Source organism: Lathamus discolor, chromosome 2, assembly GCF_037157495.1.
Source record: "Lathamus discolor isolate bLatDis1 chromosome 2, bLatDis1.hap1, whole genome shotgun sequence".
Lineage (NCBI taxonomy): Eukaryota > Metazoa > Chordata > Aves > Psittaciformes > Psittacidae > Lathamus > Lathamus discolor.
Genome location: NC_088885.1, coordinates 5,727,212 through 5,750,604, shown reverse-complemented (window position 1 = coordinate 5,750,604; position 23,393 = coordinate 5,727,212). Strand labels below are relative to the sequence as shown.

At 42.5% G+C, this 23,393-nt stretch overlaps 1 protein-coding gene across 4 annotated transcripts in view; it reads right to left on the bottom strand.

Moving 5' to 3' along the window:
* CPNE4 (copine 4) overlaps positions 1-23,393 on the bottom strand; it is a 289,357-nt gene that overhangs the window by 43,452 nt on the left and 222,512 nt on the right. For all 4 annotated transcript variants that reach the window (XM_065665582.1, XM_065665585.1, XM_065665583.1 and 1 more), the window contains one exon: positions 9,182-9,280. In XM_065665582.1, coding sequence (XP_065521654.1) covers positions 9,182-9,280 — 99 coding nt within the window. The remainder of the gene's footprint in view (positions 1-9,181; positions 9,281-23,393) is intronic.

Here is a 23,393-nt window from a genome sequence, read left to right as displayed (position 1 = left end):
TCTTTAAGTCTGATAGTAAAATAAGAAGTTAACAAACACATTAAACACTGCACAAAGATGCAGTTAACGAATTAGTAATAAATTGGAAAATTATCCAGAGGAATATATTAAAACCCTTTTTGAAAATGATCTGATTAGTTTTACTTACAATTTTACCACACAATAGTCCTATCTTACTACTGAAATACACTGTGTTATACCCATCTTAACAGCTCCCAGGACCTCACACATTTCCACTTCAGGTGTTCTGCCCTCCTCTGGCTCCAGGCAGATTGACAAAGGCAAGTTTTCAGACCCTGAGCTCTAATGTCTACAATATTATTCATGCCTCTTCCTGCAGGTGGAAAATGTACACTTGCACATGCAAGTATCTATTGGGATTTGTAAATCCAGATTTTTATCAGTAATGTTCCCCTGAATACAGTTAGGAACTTTACTTTTCCTGTTTTCAGGTGTTTCATACGTTGGGAGAAAATATGTGATGTTGGGTAACATGAAGAATACATCTCCAAACGGAACCAGGATGACCAATTACATAAAAAAAATCCCTATTGTGACATTTTGAAATGAAACAGATCTGTCTTAAATCTTACAATATTTTGCCTACAGTGAAGACCTTCTTACATGTTACAATACTTTGTCTATAGAGAAGACCTTACATGTTACAATACTTTGTCTATAGAGAAGACCTTACATGTTACAATACTTTGTCTATAGAGAAGACCTTACATGTTACAATACTTTGTCTATAGAGAAGACCTTACATGTTACAATACTTTGTCTATAGAGAAGACCTTACATGTTACAATACTTTGTCTGTAGTGAAGACTTTCTTGCATGTTATGATACTTTGTCTATAGAGAAGACCTTTTTTACATGTTACAATACTTTGTAGTGAAGACTTTCTTACATGTTACGATACTTTGTCCATAGAGAAGACCTTACATGTAACAATACTTTGTCTATAGAAAAGACCTTCCTACATGTTACAATACTTCGTCTATAGAGAAAACCTTACACGTTACTATACTTTGTCTATAGTGAAGACCTTACATGTAACAATACTTTGTCTATAGAGAAAACCTTGCATGTTACAACACTTTGTCTATAGAGAAGACCTTACATGTAACAATACTTTGTCTACAGTGAAGACCTTACATGTAACAATACTTTGTTTATAGAGAAAACCTTGCATGTTACAACACTTTGTCTATAGAGAAGACCTTACATGTAACAATACTTTGTCTACAGTGAAGACCTTACATGTAACAATACTTTGTCTACAGAGAAAACCTTACATGTTACAACACTTTGTCTATAGAGAAGAACCTTACATGTTACAATACTTTGTCTATAGAGAAAACCTGATGTTACAATACTCTGTCTATAGTGAAGACCTTCATATAGCACCTGAGGAAAGTGTTTGAGCACATAAAACTATTTTTACCTTATGAACAGCATCAGCAATTTCACTGATCTTCAAACCATTGCCTAACAGCATGTATCTGGATGCCTCTGTACTATCACAGACTTACAGGTTTTGTCCAGTGTCCAAAAAAGGAAGGCAAAACATACAGTCTTGGAGCAATATGAGACCTTCTCCACACAGGGCAAGAGGAGTATGTTCTTTACTCTGTTATTGGATATGGGTGACAGAGTGAAGAATGGCAAAAGACAAAGAAGTGTTTCAACTGCAGGAAGCACATCTGCTCGCTCTCCCAGTTAGCCTCCAGCTCAGTTATTTGCCTTGTGAAATGAATTTTCCAGCTGAGAAGAGAGGCAGCCACAGGCCCACGTGTTCAGGGGAAACCCTCCATAAACATTTTCCTCTACTCAAGAGAAGCAGTGAGGCTTAAGAAATAAAAGCCTTTCTCTCGGAGTAAACAGAGTGCTCCGTGACACAATGCCAGAGTGGGAAAGCAATCTGACAGGGATGCAAAAGCACTGCCTGCTTGACCTTGATTAATTGCTGTCTGACAAAAGGGTTTAGCGCACAGTTGTCTCCAACCTTACTAGAAACATTCCTACAGAGGAACTGTGCTGTCCGTATATTATAATATACGTTAATATGCATATTCATTTATAATATACATCATATACATTATGCATAGGTATTCCCAGGGAAATGGTGGAATCACTGTCCCTGGAATTGTTCCCAAACCACGTAGACAAGGCCCTCAGTGCCATGGGTCAGTGGTGGCCTTGACAGTGCTGGGGAATGGTTGGACTGGATGAGCTTAAAGGGCTTTTCCAGCCTGGCTGATTCAATAATTCTAAGGAACCTAATAAATCAAATAGAGAATTAAAACAAGACCCAATATTTGTGTTCCTCCCTTTGACACTGATCTTGACTGAACAGACCCATTGCTTTTGCCTGGATAGCCAAGGTGCACTTCCTTAATTTTCCCATCCTCCTATACAAACCCTTTCGAATGTGCATGTTTAAGCAAGGCCCAACCTATATGAACCCTTACACTGTGCACACAATTCTTCTCCTTGGGAAAACGATCGCTTAAGCCTGATAAACATTTTGTTCATTTCATTGGTTTCTGGAAAGCCTGCACTGTATAAGGACCAAAGTGGCCTAAAAAACTACTTCAGGGGAGAAAAAATCTGTGCCTCTGGCCAGCCTCTCAGCTACTCTGTGCTAACTGTAAAATGCAGCTGGGAATGCTAACCCATCTTTGCAGTGCATTTTGAGACGTACAGATAATTCTCAGCAACTATCTAAAGCTGCTTAAAGTATTCCATGTGCAAGTCAATAACATGTCATTGGCTCATGTGGGTAATAAAGCAAAGGAAAGAACACACTAGCAAGTTCCCAGAAAGCAGGAAAACAGAAAGAAAGCACAATTTTGCACCTATTAAATCTGTTGGTGTGATAAGATAGAGAAGGAAAGGGAATAGGAGAGGAGAGGAAGGAGAAGACATTTCCCAATGAGACTTAAAAAACCAGTAAGACTGTTTTAGCTAAAACTCTCAATCTTCACTTACCCACCAAGATCCAGTTCTGACCTCGGCAATTCCCACAGTTTGAGCTGAAGATGTGAAAAGTATCGTTTGAAGGAAATTCCCTATACAGGCCTTGTCATATCTCTAACTCTTCCAAATGGAACAGAGTTCAGAACCCAACTCTAAGCAGGTAAGTAATAATGAGAACCAACTTTTAAATACTTTGGTTGACCTGTGAGGCCAACCTCAATTTTCACTCTGCTCCTATATTCCCAGAATTGATCTGGGATCTGACATGGTTTTTTATAGATTAATTTCTGCCTCTTAATTTAAGTTTTCAGTCGAGAGGAAACTCATAAAGAGTCTGCAATCTGACACTAATGGTAACCATTGTGAAGCTTGGATTCATCTTTCTGAAAGTCACTCAGCATTTCCTCCCAGTGCCTGGCAGCTCTGGGCTACGCAAGCTCCTTCCCCGTCAAATAACACAGTGATTCTGAAACAGAAAGTGACCTGGTTTTAACTATTTCCTGTTACTTTAACATAAGTACTGTTGCAAATGTTAGTAAGGAACCCTCAGACTACACTGCTTTGGTGTTTTATACCCTCAGATTTAAACCACTGTGTGGAGAATTTCTGTATGTAAAACAAACTCCATCCAGCTTTTCTTCAATGAAAGTCAGCAAACTAATGCTGACATTTGCAAGGTCCTAATCCCCCTGTTGCTATAGTGAGGAGACACAGATCCCTCAATGGAAAATGTTAACTCTTTGCAGTGAAGGATGCTGCTTTCCCAAACATCCTTACTCCTTCTCTTACCAAAGCTTCAGAAGAGAGGAGCAAACCATGCAACCACCCATGCCACACACCAGCAAAGGCAAGTGGAGGTGACTAAACGTAGCCAAAGACAGTAGAACCAAAATCTGGACAGTATGTGGCTACTGAATAGCACAAGTTATTCAGAGAAAGAAATAAAGGTCTGAAGAGTTTAATGTACCCTAAAGGCAGGAGAAACCATAATACAGAGCAGTTGCTTTCTCTGCAATGCTGTGCTTGCACTGGAGGACACTGGACAGTGCTGTGAGGAAAGGGCTAGAGAGCTATGGCAAAGCCTAGGTTATCAGTAGAATGTTCTCTCGCCTGCCCTGCAATTCTTTTGTTTCTCTCTTGGTCCTTTCTGTACAGCTGTTGCAACAAATGGCATAGTTTGAAAATGACAAAGAAGGCACCATGGTCTAATGGACAGGGTGAAAACCCCAACTGTAAGCAGGCAGCATTATATCCTGCATTATCTCTCTGTGGTGCCTCAAGAAGAGCAAGTCACTTCTAAGCAAACTCCAGCCACTCCTGCCCGAAAAGCTGCTTTATTCCCCTTTAGGCAAGAGGACAGGATGGGGTTTTTAAACTCCTTCTGTCCCAGAAAGACACCCACCATGGGAGAAGAGCTGGTTTTAATGCAGTTACCTTAAGGGCTACCTGATGCAAAAGCTCTGAGTGAGGGTTATAGATATCTGGGCAAAGGACCCAATCCAGACCCCCTCAGGACCCCATCCAACCTTGTGCAACTCAGTACATCCTCACCCCTTTAATAACTCAGCAGCCATCCTCACTCCCCTCATAACAACCTGAACTCGTGTCAATGTCCGTGGAGATGGTAAGTACAGCAGGGTTTCTTCCTCCCCTTTCCCTTTGATGTGTGCATATCCACACGTGTCCATCTTTACATAATCCAGGAACAGATTTTTCCCTTACATAACGCCTGTGCTGCACGGGGATCCAGGTGCTTTATGTTCCTGTGACTTTTCTGCCCCCAAATCCCTCTGGCTTTACTGCCTCCATTAAAAGAGGTGACTTTTCTTTTTCTCATTAGTAGAGGATTTCTCCTTTCAGCTATGAAAAGCTTTAACAGTTTTTACATTTTTTACGAAGCTTTTCTAGTCTTGTTTTCAAATGTTTTCTAGATCAATATTAGAACCCTTTATAAACCTGCTACACATATATTAAATATATATTATACATATATTTTGAACAAATCCTGAGCATGCAAGAAACTCAGATTATTTACTAGTATTTTACTAACCCCCACCCTATCACTATTTGTGATAGGACTTGCTATCACTATTTGTGATAGGATGGACTTGCTCTTACTGTGTTTTCTTGTGTCAAGATCATGGTGAAAGAGTAAGTGATGAATTCTGGAATAGTGGAAAAGGGTAAATACACAGTTTAGAAATGCCTGCTTCAGACACATATTTGAGCAACACTTATGCCATTTTTCGTTGCTGGTCAGTATGAAACCAGGTGAGATGTCAGAATATAGCAGTCTGTAACAACAAGGTAACAGAAACAGACATGAAGCTATTACCCTGAGGTTGTCATGATCAAGAAGTCTTCTTAAACAGCATGCATTAAATTCACCTGTACCACCAACCAAAGACCAATTCAGTCCTTTCAGCCGTGGGGAGCAATGTCACTCTGAAGGAGTCATTATCTGTGAATCTCACCCAAGACCTACCACAGTTAGAAAAGAACTACTCAGAGCATTCCTGATCGAAATAGGGAATCAACCATTCAAATAAGGATACTTCTTTTCTTCCTTCACACAGTACTGGTTCAACCACTAGGAAGCTGCCAGTGCTCGATTCACGGTGTTTATCTAAAAGATGCCTGCTCTCAAACACAAATTCCCAAGTAATCTCCCAGTGAAGGCAAACCAGCAAGCCAACTCGCTGTTGTCAAGCTCATCGGATCAGAGGCTAACACCCAAAACTTGGGGTAATCAGTACCCAGCCCATGGCTGGAACTGAAACAGTTTTAGAAGCACCATCATGTCTGGTAAGCAAGTACACATACTCACTCTGACCACCTCAAGTGGTTCTGTAGCAGTTGAGAGACTGGCTGCAAGATAGAAGAATATTGTAGCTACAAGATACTACAAGAGGGTCACAATACTCTGTGCTTTCTGAAGGATGCACTGTGTACATTAAATGGCAACTTCAAGATCCCTGTGAACTCCTCCAGGGATGAGGTGAGCTGATGAAACGGTGAGAAGCACTAACAATTCACAGATGACACACAGCTCTTCCTGCTCCCCAGCACAGACTATGTAACTTCACTCTTACTGCTTAATGTATTAAACGACAACTTGTGGAGGTGATAATAACTAATAGGGATGTTGCTGACGGGCAGAGAGGGAGAGCCACGCTATTGCTGTATCCTACTTTAACACAGCACAGATTTGCAGCTGGTGGTTAAGAAGAGCTCCTAGATCCCCTCTCAATGATGAACGCTCAGTCCTATTCTCTCCGGTTGCCTGGGTGAGTAAAAACCCCAGCTAACAATCACCAGGGTGCTTTGATTATTATTTGACAGAACTACAGCAATGTCCTGCAGCTGGCCATAAAGTCTACTGCACTAAATCAAATATAACCAGAATGAAAAGTTTCACTGCATCTCCTTAGCAACTCAAACAGGGATGTCAGATCTGAGTCCTGCTCTTTACACTGGCTTCCACAGCATCTGCGATTACATTCCAGGTTTTGGTCCCTCATCTTCATCACTGACTGCTGTGATGCTGTGAAAGAATGCTTAACACCATGGGCTGAAGAATGTAGCTGTCAGTTTTATTTCTCTGACTGAAAAAGAGCACTACGTGGAAAACAGAACATTTCCTGGTCTGAAGCTACGAAAGAATCTCTTCTAGGAACTCAGGACTATGTCTGACCTACTCATCTCCTCACCCATATTACGATTCTCTGATGTGGTCTTCCTTATTAGAATCACCTAGCAACACATCCACTTGAAGGCGAAACACACCTTCCTCCTCCCTCCTCTGCCATTCCCTCGAGGTTTACTGAACCCCCCTCTATTCAAACACTCAATTTCACATGCTTTTCCCTTGGGAAGAATAAAACTGAGGAAAAAACTGACAAATGCTAATCACATTACTTAATGTTGCACAAAGGATGTTGAGATAAACCATGCACTAAGATGTACTTACAGGGTCCACAGCTAATGGAATATATTGCCTTTAGCAGCAATAGTTGCTGCTGGAGAATAGAGAAGAAGCAGAAAGGACAAGGGAGGGAGGGACTGAAGGAAAGAGAGCAAGGGAAAGGGAAATTGCTTTCTGGCTTCAGCCAAGTGACAAGTGACACAGCCTCCCACACAAGTGACCTCTCCTCTGTGTGATTCACAATACTTTTCTCATAATAAGTATATAATTTTCATCAGGATCTACTCAAACTCCCTACTGCTTTTTCTTGCCTATCAGTGCTTGCCAAATCCTGTTTTCATGAGGTGCAAGAGCCACCTAGCATGTATATATATTTTTGGGGCAATATTTATTTGCTACTTAAATGACTATTACTGACTATGTTATCCACTAAATCTTGTTTTCCCCTAGATGAGACAACAAAACAAGGATTAGAAAAGAGGAGGGGGGAGAAGGACTGATTCTCACATTGGCAGCAATTGCTTCCTGTGAGAACTGGCTGTAACAGCAGCATCAGATTTTGCAGGTGCAAGCCCACAGAGTAACTGCACAGTAACAACAGAATGAGAGCATCAAGGAAGAAATAACGTCCCAATGCCTTAGGCACATGGAGGAGAAGAGCTGTGCTTTTGTGGTGAAAAGCAGATTGCAGTGTTACAGGTGAAAGGCAGCCTGCCCAATGGCAAAAGGCAGACCCTTAGCAAGACAAAGGTTCAGGCACTTCACGCACTGTGCAACATTAAAACATTCCTGGATGGCACTCTGATATTACACTGTCAACCTAAAACAGGAATTGATAAATGGCTTTACTAACTTCTTGTGCCTCTGAAAGTATTCATCCCTTTCACTAGCTGAGGATGAAAAGAGCACACAGCTTCTCCACCATGATGAAGAATATACAGTTTATCCTTCACAGCCATTTCCGGCACTCTGGACCACAAGTCTTCTGTCTTGGCCAACAAGCTGTCTGTTTGGGAAGGACTATGATGCTCTCCTGAACACATTTTCATTGGAAATACACACCCTTTACCACTCTCACATAGTCCCTTTCCCAGCCACAGGTATTTGCATACCAAACTGAGTGTTGTCACATCACTGGCCTTGTTCTGGAATCTGTTTACCTCTTTAGGTAGGTTTTATTCCCACTCAAATTCAGTTTGTTTTAGGTTTTGATCCTCTGACTCAATTTGAAGGAACAAAAAAGGTTGCACTTACACTCAGGTTCTGCTCAGAAGTTATTTCTAGGGGGTTAATAGATGACTGATACGTATGAACAGTATTTTACACACATGAGCAATGTCTGTTAAGCTCCAAGTTGTTCTAAGAACATCAACAGAAAATATCTGGAAGTATCATAACAAATTCTTGACCTCAGGAATAGCCTGACTGTTTACCATTTATTAAACACCCGTTGACTCTTTGTCAGCTTTCTATTAACACATTAGAAACACAACTTTAATGTAAAGCCCAGATAAAGCTTATTAGGCATTTGGGTTTTGAGATCACCATGAAGCAGTGAATGCAAATCATCAGCAGATTAGAAAGTCAACATTTTTAACTCCCCCTCAGAGAATTTATCCAAGCTAACCCCTTCAGGAGTAAGTACTAATAGGAAATGACAATTTCTGCAATTAGATATGCCAAATCATTTATCATACTCAATAATTACCATCAACTTCAATTTGAAAAGATCACGCTGACATAAAGTGAAACTATTAATAAGTTAACAATTTCATCTTCCCTTAGGACTGCAATTCATGAAATATTTAGGAAACAGCTAAGCTTCATTGCGATGGGTTCAAACTAGACCTGGCAGCAATAACATGGGAAATGGAGAAAGGTGGAAAATGACCCTCGCCCAATCAAGGCCTTAGGCCAGTAGGGAAATGCTCTGAGCACCAAGGCTGTGCATCTGCTTTGCCATAACAGCACAGCACCTCACAGAAACCAGGTGCTTGTGCTCAAAGGAAATAAATATGAGCAGAAAGAGATGCCTGTAGACTGTGAACTAAAAAAAAGGACCCTAAGTATTTCAGGCATGGAAGTACAGGAAAGGCTGCTTTTTGTGGTTTCAGATTAACATGTCCAGGAAACAATAAAAACTATGGGAGAGATCAAGACAGCAACTAACTTCTGAGAGATAATGAGGTAATGTCACTTGCTTTATTACAGGATTGTCTGAGGAACACTGCTCCACAAAGCTTCCATACTGAGACTGCTTGTGTTTCCACTTACCTGTCTTCCTTCCATAGCTCCTCGCATTTCCTTGAAAGTTGAGCTAAATTCTCCAATGAAGTCATGCTTTCCATTGGAATCCCAGTCCCAAACTATGCACTGCGGAGGTAAAGGGAAAAAGAACAAAGAGCACATTTGTCTTCAGTCAGAAAAGAGGTTTTATTGAAATACACTACAGCTGAAATTATGATACGCATTGGGTGCAGTGTTTTACCTAGAAGGAAATCACAAGAGATATTAAAAACATATTCTTGTCCAGATCAAAATGAAATGACAAGTGGAATCTCAGCACAGCTTGCTCCTGACACTTCTGTGTTATGAGTTGGCTGATGAAAGCATGGTCATGTACTTTGGGAAGAAAGGATTCCTTGACTCCATCTTTTTTGCTAGGTGTAAAAATACAGGATTATGTGTACTCAGATGGACACAGTCAAATGGTGTCCTGAATTAAGAGTAACTTACCTCACTGAAGAGCTTTACAAATACAAATCCATATTCAAAACACTAACTGCTGTGGGCAAACATTACCGTTCTCATTTTTACAGTCAGAGAAGGTGAGACAACACTTACAGAGCTCATTTTCTGAACTGGCTTTGAATTCATACCCGTCAGTGTCTGGTGCTCGTATCTTGGCTGTTTTCCAGTGTTGCTCAACAGTGTCTGCTCAAACCAAACCTTGCTGATGGTCATTCCTAAATTCATGCCTGCAGGAATACCTCAATGACTTTGAGCTGTGAGAGTTTCAGTTTACAAACACAGCTGAATACAATTCAGCTAGCCAAGACAGAAGCACATAGCAGTAAGGACATGCTTTGCTAAATAGTAATTTTAAAACTGGCCCAAAGACAACAAAGGGGCTCACAACTTTAAAGAGAAAAATCCCAAATTCAGCTTCATGGTCTCCCTTGATAAAGCTTGCATACACTGACAGAATCAGGAAGCTTTTACTCTCACATGAGGTCTGAACCAGCATCAGGCTGTCAGATGGCTTTGAGGGTAACTTTGACTCCCTCTCTGTGGTCCTGAGCCTTTTAGGTCTGTGCATAGGTGAAGACTGCTCCGGTGGGAGTAGTAGAGTTGCTCCTGCTGAGAAAGGCAGGAATGAAACATAACTGGGGGCGGTGGGGCACCAATAGTGGGCTACCAGGCTTAACAACAGTGTATTTTAGCAGGCCACTTTGTCCCAGCGAGGCTCAGTGCTTTTAAGCCAGCACTGGTGGCCAGACAACATAAGAGGAAGAGTGATGCCTGCTCTTCAGAGAGTCCTCAAGCCATTTGAAGTTTGCTTGCTCCAAAGGGGCACTTTTGAGTTTACTCAGAAGGGAACTGAAATCACTGGATCTCAACTGGATCTTCAGTATTAAACATTTACAGAAAAGCACATTTTTGAAACAGACTTCCATGTTCACCAGCTATGCTTTCCAACTGACCTGAATAAGCAGCCAAAGCTGGTGAGTGAGCGCTGTGGCCAATCCCTTTTCCATGGCCCACCAAACCAGTGGTTTGTAAATTCACTATGAGAGAAGAAAGGAAGACTACAGTCTTTCTCTAAAGAAAGCTGAAGACGTAGGCAAAATGACTGAATTCTTTGAGTGAGAGCCAATGGACAAAAGAGTTTCAGGAGACAGACTATCTAACCTAACTTAAATCACTACAGGTGTCAGGCTGACTCAGCCTTAATGGGTGTTTATTCCCTAACATCCTCCCACCAGGACCATAGCTGGTAAGTAGCCCCTTTCACACAAATGTTTGTCCATGTGAGGTTCCTTGACCTGAAGCATAGTTAAGATATTTGATGTCTACATCCAGTATCTGAAGGGGGCTACAAGGATGCTGGAGAGGAACTCTTCATCAGGGACTGTAGTGACAGGACAAGGGGTGATGGGTTCAGACTGAAACAGGGCAAGTTCAGGTTAGATACAAGGAAGAAGTCCTTTACTGTGAGGGTGGTGAGGCACTGGTACCGGCTGCCCAGAGAAATGGTGAATGCCCCATCCCTGGCAGTGTTCAAGGCCAAGTTGGACAGAGCCTTGGGTGACATGGTCTAGTGTGAGGTGTCCCTGCCCATGGCAGAGGGTTGGAACTGGATGATCTTAAGGTCCAATCCAAACCATTCTGTGATTCTATGATTTTGTCTAAGGCAGTTACCTGAATTTATTGTGCTGTTGAATGCCCAGGCAATTTATTTGCCTTTGCAGAAGTGACTCAGGTGGTGATTTCTCTAAATTCATACCTAGGACTCCCCCAGGCAGAAAATTACCACCATGTTATCATTTAGGTACCTTTTACTTTTGAACTTTCAACACTGTTCCACTTAGCCCCAGGAAGAGATTTGGTTTGATGCAAGGGGAATTTCTCTGATGCATACTGAAGATGTGCAGTAGAAATACAAAGGACTGCCCATAGGGGAAAAGTGCAAGCATAACTTACTGCTACAGATGCTAATCAGTTGAAGTGGTTCACTGGTCGGGCAAAGACCTGGTTCTTGAACCCTCTGTTGCATCCTACCACCCGCAGTTTTACTTACTTTATTTTTTATGCAGGGATTCCAGATGAAACAAAGATCTCCAGATCAAAACATGAAAATATTTTGCTCTTAGACTTGGAGATCCTTCATAGCACCTTTAACTCTCAGGGGTTGGGTGAAGGGTAGAGAGAAGGGGAGGTTCCTCTGTGTGTGTTTGTTTATAGGTTAAATTTTATACAACAGTAATCAAATGAGAGTGGGTTTCTGGCTCTGATACTGGTAATGTTGCCTGGAACAAAACCAGACACGGTATTTTCATCACTAACAGCCCTGAAGAGTTCTTTATGATGGAATCTCTATGCTTATGAGGAACTAGTATTACTAAGTGAAAAGACTCGTAAAAACGTCATAGCAAGATTGACAGAGATGTACAAAAAGGTTAGCTTGAAAACTTCCCCAAAAATGTTTTTGAAGTTAAAAAAACCCTATTCTACAAGGGGAAAAAAACCCACTTTTATCGTGAAATTTTCCATCCAGATTCACTTTTCAGGTTCTGTCTTTAAACTCTATTGGAGCATAAATGCAAGAACAGATCAAAAGTTATCGGAGACCTCCACGAAATGGTACTTTCTGTTCGGATGCTAACCCTTATGAAGAGGGAAAAGCTCTGAGTGCTGATTTGTGGTTAGGATTTGAACTGGAGATGAGCAAAATGAAGTTACATTTAAAATGTCCATGCAACACGGATCCAACAGCTTTTGCTTTCAAGCTAGAGGTCTGCTAACTTTAGCTTTCAGAAAGCCAGATGGTTCTTTAATCTTTGTCTTGGCTTCACGGAAACGACAAACAACTGCAAGACTATCTCAATGCCGTTTGCACAATTAGAGCTAAGGGAGAAGGGGGGTTCCTGCAAGTACATCCATAGGACTTCTTTTTTCAGAGTTTCACATCTGGCCATAGAAATCAACTGTCTCTGAAAAGCACGTTGTACGCAGCAATGATTCTGCATCTCAGCTGAATGTGAAAGGTATTTCTGAAACGTATCAATACTGGTCTCCAGAAGCTTTTATAAAAACCCACTCACACAGGTAAAATAACTTTGCAAATAACCCAGCACCAGGTAAAGATCAGAGGCGAGAACTGGAGGGTTATTTCCCTAGGAAGTACTTTGAAGTTTCTTGGTTTGCTTGCTTGGGTTTTTAAGGCAGCTCTAGGCGCTTTTCCAATCAGCCAGATTCATCTTGCTACCTCTGTATGAGCAAAAGACCATCCCTTGCACAAGTTCTGAGTTTAATTCTATTCCACAAAAATATAACCTGGACCGTCCTCCAGCTCCAGCCAATATCAGTGTTCTACGATGTGGCAATGACTAGATAAGAAATAACCCAATCATAGAATCATAGCATCATAGAATAGTTAGGTTTGAAAAGGACCTTAAGCTCATCCAGTTCCAACCCCCTGCCACGGGCAGGGACACCTCACACTAAACCGTGTCACCCAAGGCTCTGTCCAACCTGGCCTTGAACACTGCCAGGGATGGAGCATTCACAACAATCTCTCTATCCAGTGTCTCCCATGGAGTGAGGCAGTTTTCCTGTTTGATGATTCAACATCAAGAAAATAATTCCAACCTCAGATCCAGAGCATATGATCCAAAGTCAAGTGCTATTTCTCAAAGTTTAATTTCAGCGCTCTGATCTGAGACAAGAAACTGGTGTCCCAAGTCTCAAGTGAGTCAGCCTATGTTATCACTGAGCCAAATTCTTGTACGACTGTTATAATTCTTCCCCTGCTCACCACACTGTCTAGCTTAAATCACAAGGAGAACTAAGTAAGAGTAAAGTCTGACTACATTAAGTATTAGGTTGTGTGTGGGTGTCTGTACGTACTGAGATTATTTTTCCTATATGCCTTCAGGGAAATGCTTCAAGTTGTCTCAATGAGAGAAGTATTATATACAGCACCTCTGGGCAGGGGTAATGAGAGACTTGTAATTAAACCTTGCAATTTATGCGCCAGCCCAAAACACACTCCAAAGGTTAGTTTTTAAAAGACTGGCAGCGAGTGCCATGACTAAATCCCATCTGGAGGCAGCCAGCCCATGCAAATGTACTTTTTGTAAAGCATCCATTTCAGTTTCGCTCAGCTGGCCAGCCACTGCAGTTATAGCACGCACAAAGCCAGCAAAGACTAGAAAATTCCTCGTCTTGCCAGCCTGTGTTTCTCCATCTCTGCCTATGCTCAAAGTCCAGTTATGAAATGTTAGTATGGTACCACCTTGCCACCTAGTTGGAGAGGTGCACTGCTGGACAACGTAAGAGCTTACTTAACATAGAACACTTTACAGACTTGTTAGCAGAAGACACTGGTTTGTGTGGGAGAGAAGACCAGGCGCTTGTTCCACTGTCCAGCTGCTCTATTCTAGCACAAAAGAAAAACAGCCAGAAAGGCAGCAGCCTCAAGAAGCCAGAGTCATCCCTTGAGAAGGAGGCTCCCTACTCTGATCTGGCTCTGATGCAGGTGAGGTCTTAGTGCATATATTGCATTAAAAAGGAGATCTCTCTATGTGTTTTTACTGCAGTATCTATCCCCTGACATTTAATAAGGAGTAGAAGGGATACCTTTCAAGGAAGAGAATTTGTCCATTAATTGCCTGTAGTCCCTAGCTAGGTGTTAGGCGAATAGTACCAAGAGTGTGTCTTGAATAGCTTTCCCTTCCAGTTCTGTGAAAAAAGATACGCTGTGGCTAGGCAAAAAGAATGCTCATTTTTGGACTTGAATGGAATAACTTACAGCCCAGTCAGTAATAAGGTTCTTACCATTCAGCTCTGAACTAAACTACCAGCTCCATAATTTTTAGGTAGAGTTTATAGGAGAAATGGAGTCTTGAGGCACATGTCAGGGACCTGCTCTACTTCCAGAAGCGCCCTGAGCTACAGGTGGTATGAGGCGGCAAAAGGCTACAAACAGAAACTCTTCTTTAGTTCACTCTCTAGGGTCAGTGACAACATTAAAGTAATAATAAAAAACAAAGGCTCAGAAAAGCCAAACACAGAAGGTGGGGAAAAAAAAAAAAGGAAAAAATAATTTCCTTGATCATCAAAGTGATTTTTCCAGAGCAGTCTGTCTCTCATCAAGGTTATTATTCCACGATAATGAAGTAAACCTGCTACTGTACCTCCCTGAAGTATTATATATACCACTTGGAATACTTCAAAGGTCTTTTTATAAGAAGGCTTTCACCCACTACCTAACCATTCCCCCTGCCCAGGGATGGGAAAAGCTGTGCAAAACCTTCAGTACGAAAGCTAAACCACTCCAAATTATCCTGTTTCTATAGTCAGGATGTTCCAAGGCCAAATTCTACACTATACACATTGCATGCGTTACATGCTAGAGAACACAGGATGGAAATCTGGTCTTTCCTGCTGGATTCTTCACTCTGGTTTGGGTTTTTTAATTCTCTTTGCACTAGTTGCACTTTTCCAAAAGGTTAAAATTAACTTTGCCTGGCTCATTTCAGATTTCCTCTGAAGCGGAGCTCCAGTGAGAACAGAGTGAACTAGCTGCAATGAAGCACAGCTTCTTGCAAGACTCATGAGTCCCCCAGCACAGCTGTTTGCTTCATAAGCATTCGCGGAATCTCTACTGCAGGCAATGAGACTTCAACAAGTGGCAGGATTTCATCAATAACTTTGTGCCTCCTGCACAGAGATGGTGGTAATCAATATGTTAAAAGCTGACGGGGTTGCATTGGATTCAGATCTTTTGCCTATTGAAGGAGCCTTGAGACCGACATGCATCGATAGCTTCTTCTTGGTTAATGGGAAGTGAGTCAGCATTCCCATCGTCACACTGCAGTAAGTATAGCACCCAAAACACAGTCAAAACACAAATAAAAGTGATCTTCCTGTGGATCTAAACACATGGGAAGCTTGGATTTAAAATTACCTGCTTGGGAAAGAAGAGTGAAGGGAAGGAGAATTTGTATTTTCCTACACAAAGTGGTAAATCCTCTGATTCAAGACCAGAGTGAGTCCTGTTCTATCGATGGCTGTGATATGACACCAGCCTGAGCCTATCTTGCTTCTTGCCAAATGAAAACAGGGACCGTTTACAGACCAGCCATCACCAAGTCAGTCTCTCCGCACCACTACTGAAGATTTGAGCCACTGGCAGTGGCTCAGAAAAGATGGGAATCCTCCCAGTTGGATGTTGCCTCTTCTTGACAGCTCACAGCACGCAAGAACCATCAGGGTCACTTCAAAATCAATTACTTAAACCCATAGCTTGTTGATTGCCCTTATTTGTATTACAAGGGTGCCTAGGAGCTTCAAACATAGATCCTTCATCCTCTTCAGTGTTGACAAATGAGCCCCAGAGATATTCCTCTGAAACAGAGAAATGTGCTATGAGTTACATTAGTTGAGGGACAGCTTTAACTGGATTTTCAGTGACTCTGTAGTCACTGATGGTAACAACATAAATAAGCTTCTACTCTGCAGTCACAGGTTTATGCAACAAAATCCTCACTGTAGATACAAGAAACTGCAGTTAATATTCACTTTCCTTTGTGCACTGGTCTAAAATGGAGGTCGGTAGTTGTAATGCATGCCTATAAATATGTTACAAACTACACTTCCTTTATGTTAAGAGCAAAGAAATCCATGTTAATTACAAATATTTTTTCCTTAAATCACTTAATCTGAAAGACTCCTTTAGCAATTTAATACGGAACACAGACATGGAACAATTTTTCAGCATCCTAGTTGTGTTCATGATGACTTAGCTGACCAACAAATGAAAGATCAGGCTGGAGCATTCTTAAACCAAATATGAAATGATGACTTTCCATCCCAATCAGTGAGATTCCAGGTTTTGAGTCTATGTCTTTGGCCTAATAGCCCATGACATAACATGCAACTTTTTTCACATACGATACGATATACACAAAACCAGTAACAAAACATAACAACAGCAAAAACTTCTTTGAACACCACCCTAAGGCTCCTACTGTGAGGTTATCAATATGTCTCAGGCAGTTTTCTCCACGAGTATCCCTCCTTTTAGTTCTGTCACTGTGCAAAAGAACCCATCTTATAAAACTTCGGTCAGTGGTGATAAACCAGTGTACTGTCCTTGCAGTACCTTCCCTTCTTAAATGTATCACAGAATCACAGAATGGTTTGGCTTGGAAAGGACCTTGAGATCAACCAGTTCAAAACACCTGCCATGGGCAGGGACACCTCACATTAGACCAGGTTGCTCAAGGTTCTATCCAATCTGGCCTTGAACACTGCCAGGGATGAAGCATTCCATACTTCTCTGGGCACCCTGTGCCAGCGCCTCAGCCCCCTCACAGGAAGAACTTCTGCCTAAGATCTAACCTGAACTTCCCCTGTTTCAGTATGACCCCATCACCCCTTGTCCTATCGCTACAGTCCCTGATGAAGAGTCCCTCTCCAGCATCCTTGTAGCCCCCTTCAGACACTGGAAGCTGCTCTGAGGTCTCCACGCAGCTTCTCTTCTCCAGGCTCAACAGCCCCAATGTTCTCAGCCTGTCTCCACACAGGAGGTGCTTCAGTCCCTGATCATCCTTGTGGCCTCCTCTGGCCTTGCTCCACCAGCTCCATGTCCTTTTTATGCTGAGGACACCGGAGCTGCACACAGCGCTGCAAGTGGGGTCTCAGGAGAGCAGAGCAGAGGGGCAGGATCACCTCCCTCAACCTGCTGCTCACACTGCTGTTGATGCAGCCCAGCACACGGGGGGTTTCTGGGCTCAAGCGCACACTGAAGCCGCTCAGGTTCATTTTCTCATCGACCAACACCCCCAAGTCCTTCTCCTCAGGCTGCTCTGAATCACTTCTCTGCCCAACCTGCAGCTGTGCCTGGGATTGCCCTGACCCAGGTGTAGGACCCTGCACTTGGCTTGGTTGAACTCCATGAGGTTGGCACTGGCCACCTCTTAATCATGTCAAGATCCCTTTGGTTACCATTCCTTCCCTCCAGCGTTATCAACCAAACCACACAGCTTGGGGTCATCACAAACTTGCTGAGGGCACATCAATCCCACTGAGATTTTTGCTCATTTAACTAACAATTCTCTGCATAGAAAAAAAAAGGCACTGCTCACGGGCAAGCCTCTCTATGTGCCCACTGGAGAAACTGCAGACATAGCAGTGAAATGCATCACTATTCCCACTGTCTATTCTCCCTTCCTAAAAGAGCCTTTTAGCTTTATCTTGCAGATAAAATTCAACCATTGCCTTATATGTCAAGCAGGAAAGGATGATACTTGGCAGAAAGAATACAAAATGCTCTTCCCCACCAAGCAGCATGCCTGTGTCCCCAAACACCACTTGTAATAATGATGAGTGTTTATACAAAGTGACCAATTACACTGTCCTTTTTGTTGTCAATCAGTGGGTGAACCAATTACATGTCTCTTGGATATCATTCTAAAAGAATGACCTGGCAAACAGCATCGGGTTTAATGGCCCTGAACTGGTCGCTCTGCTCAGTGGATGATACCACAGCATAAACATCAGTGGAGGTGGATGTTCCCAATTATGGGTAACCAACAGATGTTTGAAACATGGAAAGATTTTAGTAGAAAGTGGACAAGAAATCAATTTGGAAATGTGAAGCAATTCTAAATGTTTATTAAAGCAATACTCCACACCGTATTGCCTAAGGAAAATGAAGAGATGAGATTTCTAAATGAAGTAGAGACACAGCCCATAAGACACTGGAACTGAAATGGCTAAAGTAACACAAGAGTCAAGGTTAAATGTTAAACCTGAGCTTCATCTAAGGGTAAAGGTCTGAGAATAAAGGTCACAGTTCCTTACCTCATAATCACATGTTGGGTTTTTTAAATCCACCTTCTATTGAGTAATTTGCACTTGCTGTAACAGTCATCAGTAGGTGCAAATGGTCTCACTTCTGGGGTTTTGTTGTTCTGACTTTCAGTTAGTGCCTCCGCACAGACACACTGTTGCTTCAAGGTGAATCCTTCCTATATCTCCTCTTCTTTAGTTCAGAGATTACAGACTTAAAACCAAAACCTGCAGCCTTTTTCAGCACTGCTTTTAAGCTGTTTTTCTGGTTACAGTCTTACTGTATCTCCTATGTTGTACCCGGTGTTGAATTAGTCTCCTGTATGGATGCTGAAAGCATCTCCATGAAGAATCTAAACCCCTCACTGCCACAAGCTCCTGCAGCAATCAAAGAGTTCCAGTAAGAGTTAAATTAACATCATGATATGGTGTCTGGATCTTTCAAAAGAGATTTCATATCTATTAAATAGTAGGTATTTTCCTGTTTCTCGGAAGCTTGTGAACAAGCTAAAACTGTAAAACAATATTGTTGACAAATACAGTATTTTCTACGTAATTGCTCAGATTTTTGTTTTATAGGGTTGTGGGGCTTTTTACAGCAACCTAGTTTCTGGGGTTTGCTCTTGTACTGGGTAGAAAACAGGACTTTAACAGGTTCTATTAACTGCCTGTTTAAATCTATGCAGACTTCCTTTTCTATTTGTATTCCCCTTGGATCCATTCAAGTGTTTAATAAATGTTCTCCTAATTATGAGTTCTCAGTAACTGTTCCATATTTTCCAGACATATCTCCTTCTGTAACCAAGGATGTGACACCTTGTATAAGCAAACATGCTTTATGCTGGGGTGGAAACTTGAGGGTGAGCTCACTGGGAAAACTGGCACATGAACAGGGAGCTCTTGCATTTGCCAATCAGGCACATTTCCAACATCTCTTGAAAATCAGGAAGGAACAGGCTGGAAACCCAAGGTGCCAGCACCACAGTTACCCTCAGTGATTGGCAAACCTGAAGGCATGGGCATATATGGATGGGTTGAACAAAGCAGTCTCCTCTGAAAGTACATTTTGTAGAGATAGGGCCACGGAAGGAAGGGAAAAAACCTGTGCAGAAAATATGCTGCAGGAAATAGAACCACTGAGGTTTCCACATGGGTCAAATGATCTTGAAACCACATGAAAGCATGATGAGGTGACTGAATGATTTGCTGTAGCACCCAGTGAGGCCAGATTCTTCCCCTATGGAGAAGATGAGACACTTTGGAATATATATGTAAATTATCATGTAGCACATTTTAATTCTGTAATGCAGAGAATATAGAATACATTTCTAAAATACAGTATCTACAGTATCATATATAGTACCACATGTATTACATATCTGCAGTCCAAACCAACAACTAAAAATCTTAAACTTGCTCGAAACCAATCCTTCCCTGCTTTTTGAGCACGGAAACATGATGTGTAAACACTGACTCATACAGAAACTGGAACTAAAAGAAGGATTCTGACACCTTTCTGTGAGTGTACTAGTATTTCTAAGAGACAAATACTCTACTGCACACAGAACGCTCTAGAAAGTAGCTGCCCTAAATCACTGCTGGGACATCTGTTTGCCCAATATGCAAAGTAAAGCCCATGCAAACAGTAATTCATTTCATTAATTTTGTCTCCCTTCCTCTTCTGGACCATCTGCAAACTGAGGATGATTTTTGTGAAATGAGAGGTTTAGTTTGAAGAGTTTCTGTGCTTTTACCCCATTTCTCACTCGCAAGCAATTGCCTGTGACTAAGTGAAGCTTCGAAGTGTGGTACTAAACAGTCTCAACAAAGTTCTGACATATTCACATCACAGCAAAATCAAGAGCCCAAAGTCCCCAGAATCACTGGTGAGAAGCTCAACATTAACATTAACAGGAAGGAAATATCCATTCAAATTCTGTTTCTTTGCATGTTTTCCAGTGATAACAACAATAATGTTGTTTAGGATCAAGTTTACCTTTAGTATTTCTCTATTTCCATTAAATTATCACATTTCTAACAGACACTCGGTAGTTTTGAAAATAGTCCCATATATCCAGCCACCTTTCCTCCTTCAAAACTGTCAAATAAAGATTAACACCAAAGAAACCGACACATGGCTGTTATCAGTGGCATACGAATGAGGCGGCAGAGATGCGTGTTCACCAGACCTCAAAGATCTTGGCAAAAGATACTGGTGAAGACAGACACCCCGTGGCTGGCACTGATGTTATCTGAATGAACCCTTAGGTAACAGGGTTACAGCGTGGGGTTTCAGCACAGGGAAAACGCTCCAGATTCAGAATGGGATCGAAGCTTGCTGCAAAATATCTCTGCTTCAACTCCAAGTGCTGCTGCTTCATCTAAGATGTGCCAGAATACTTCTTCAAAGGACGAGAGAGCTGACCCTGTTTACTGGCCTGATTCCAGCACAAGCAATTACATTTCTACCATCTCACCAACCCCTGCAGTTCAGGATGGAACAGTGTTATTTGCTGCTTCCTGCCCTGAGCTGTCACAGAGCGTTCCTGCGAGCTCTTGAAGAGGTGCCACAGTTCACCCCCCGAGACGGCTGCCTAACAGCAGCGGATGGAGGCTTGCTCACACGTGAGACTTCAAACCCTGTGTTTAAAAGCAACTGAGAGCTCAGACCTTCATTGCTTATTGTTCCACCAACATCACTCACCAGCTGAAGAAATCTAGGTCTAGTCCCTTTTTGCTACTGAAAATGACCAAGTTGTGAGGAACAACTTTAAATCCTTCCACTTCCATGATAGAAGAATAAAATGCAAACATCCGTACATATCCATCAATTTTCTGTTTCCTTCTCTGCCCTTCAAAACAGTTCCCTGAGTGTAAGAAGCAATGAGATTAAATGAAAGAAAATGGCTGATTGCCTGTGATTCATACATGATTCATATATACCTCGAATCCTGTGTTCAGCTCTGGGCCCCTCACTATAAGAGAGACACTGAGGTGCTGGAGCAGGGCCAGGGGAGGGCAACGGAGCTGGTGCAGGGCCTGGAGCACAAGTGTGATGGGGAACGGCTGAGGGACCTGGAGGGGTCAGTTTGGAGAAGAGAAGGCTCAGGGGGACCTGATCGCTCCCTACAACTGCCTGACAGGAGGTTGTAATGAGGGGGGGTCGGTCTCTGCTCCCAAGGAACAAGGGATGGGACAAGAGGAACCGGCCTCAAGCTGCGCCAGGGCAGGTTTAGATGGAGCTGAGGAACAATTCCTGCCCCAGAGGGTGCTCAGGCATTGGAACAGGCTGCCCAGGGCAGGGCTGCAGGCACCGGCCCTGCAAGTGCTCACACAGCGTGGAGACGAGGCCTCAGTGCCATGGGGCAGTGGTGGCCTTGACAGCGCTGGGGAACGGTTGGACTGGGTGAGCTTAAAGGTGTTTCCCAACCCACTCGATTCTATGATTCGGTATGCCTGCTCTGAAGCTAAAACTACCCGCTAACACACCCGGCCTGAAGAATTCTGCAAAATAGAATGGGACAAAAAGACTATGATTATCAATGATGCTGGAGTACTTTATAGCATATAAACCTATCAGCGTTTTGACAAGCAGCAGTAATGCCTGTTACCGCCAGGGTAAGCAGGCAGCTCAGGTGTTCTGAGAATGCAAAGGAATGTAGTGTTTTGGAAAAGTGAGAACTTCAGTAGAGTGAAGCTAGCACTCTAAACCCAGATTTTCAAAGGCTGAGCTCTACGTTTGCACTCCAAATAAAGGGCAGGACATGACAGTGCTCAGATAGCTAAATATCTTCTCTGAACGTATGATCAGATTGCATAAATGACCAAAATTCTGCCACAAATAACTGGAGGTGACTGAAAAGATGCCCAGTTAAAACTGAGCTGATAATTCATTCCCTAATTGTTTCCACTTTGCCAGATTAATGGGCAATTTCCTTTATATTCAGGAAAATGATGTAGGTGTGGACATTCTTCCATTACTCTGCTAGGCGAATTAGGAAGCTATAATTAAAATAATTACCAACGGAAGAAGAAGGAGAATCAATCATTTCATTCAATGTAATTATCACAGAATCACAGAATCCCAAGGGTTGGAAGGGACCTAAAAAGATCATCTAGTCCAACCCCCCTGCAAGAGCAGGGTAACCTACAGTACATCACACAGGAACTTGTCCAGGCGGGCCTTGAATATCTCCAGTGTAGGAGACTCCACAACCCCCCTGGGCAACCTGTTCCAGTGCTCTGTCACTCTTACAGTAAAGAAGTTCTTCCTGATGTTAACGTGGAACTTCCTATGTTCCAGTTTACACCCATTGCCCCTTGTCCTATCACTGGATATCACTGAAAAAAGCCTAGCTCCATCATCCTGACACCTACCCTTCACATATTTGTAAACATTGATGAGGTCACCCCTCAGTCTCCTCTTTTGCAAGCTAAAGAGACCCAGCTCCCTCAGCCTCTCCTCATAAGGGAGATGTTCCACTCCCTTAATCATCTTTGTGGCTCTGCGCTGGACTCCTTCAAGCAATTCCCTGTCCTTCTTGAACAGAGGGGCCCAGAACTGGACGCAATATTCCAGATGCGGCCTCACCAAGGCTGAGTAGAGGGGGAGGAGAACCTCTCTTGACCTACTAACCACTCCCTTTCTAATGCACCCTAAGATGCCATTTGCCTTCTTGGCCACAAGAGCACATTGCTGGCTCATGGTCATCCTCCTATCCACCAGGACCCCCAGGTCCCTTTCCCCTTCACTACTTTCCAGCAGGTCAACCCCCAACCTGTACTGGTACATGGGGTTGTTCTTCCCCAGATGCAAGACTCTACACTTGCCCTTGTTAAATTTCATCAAGTTTCTCCCCGCCCAACTCTCCAGCCTGTCCAGGTCTCGCTGAATGGCAGCACAGTC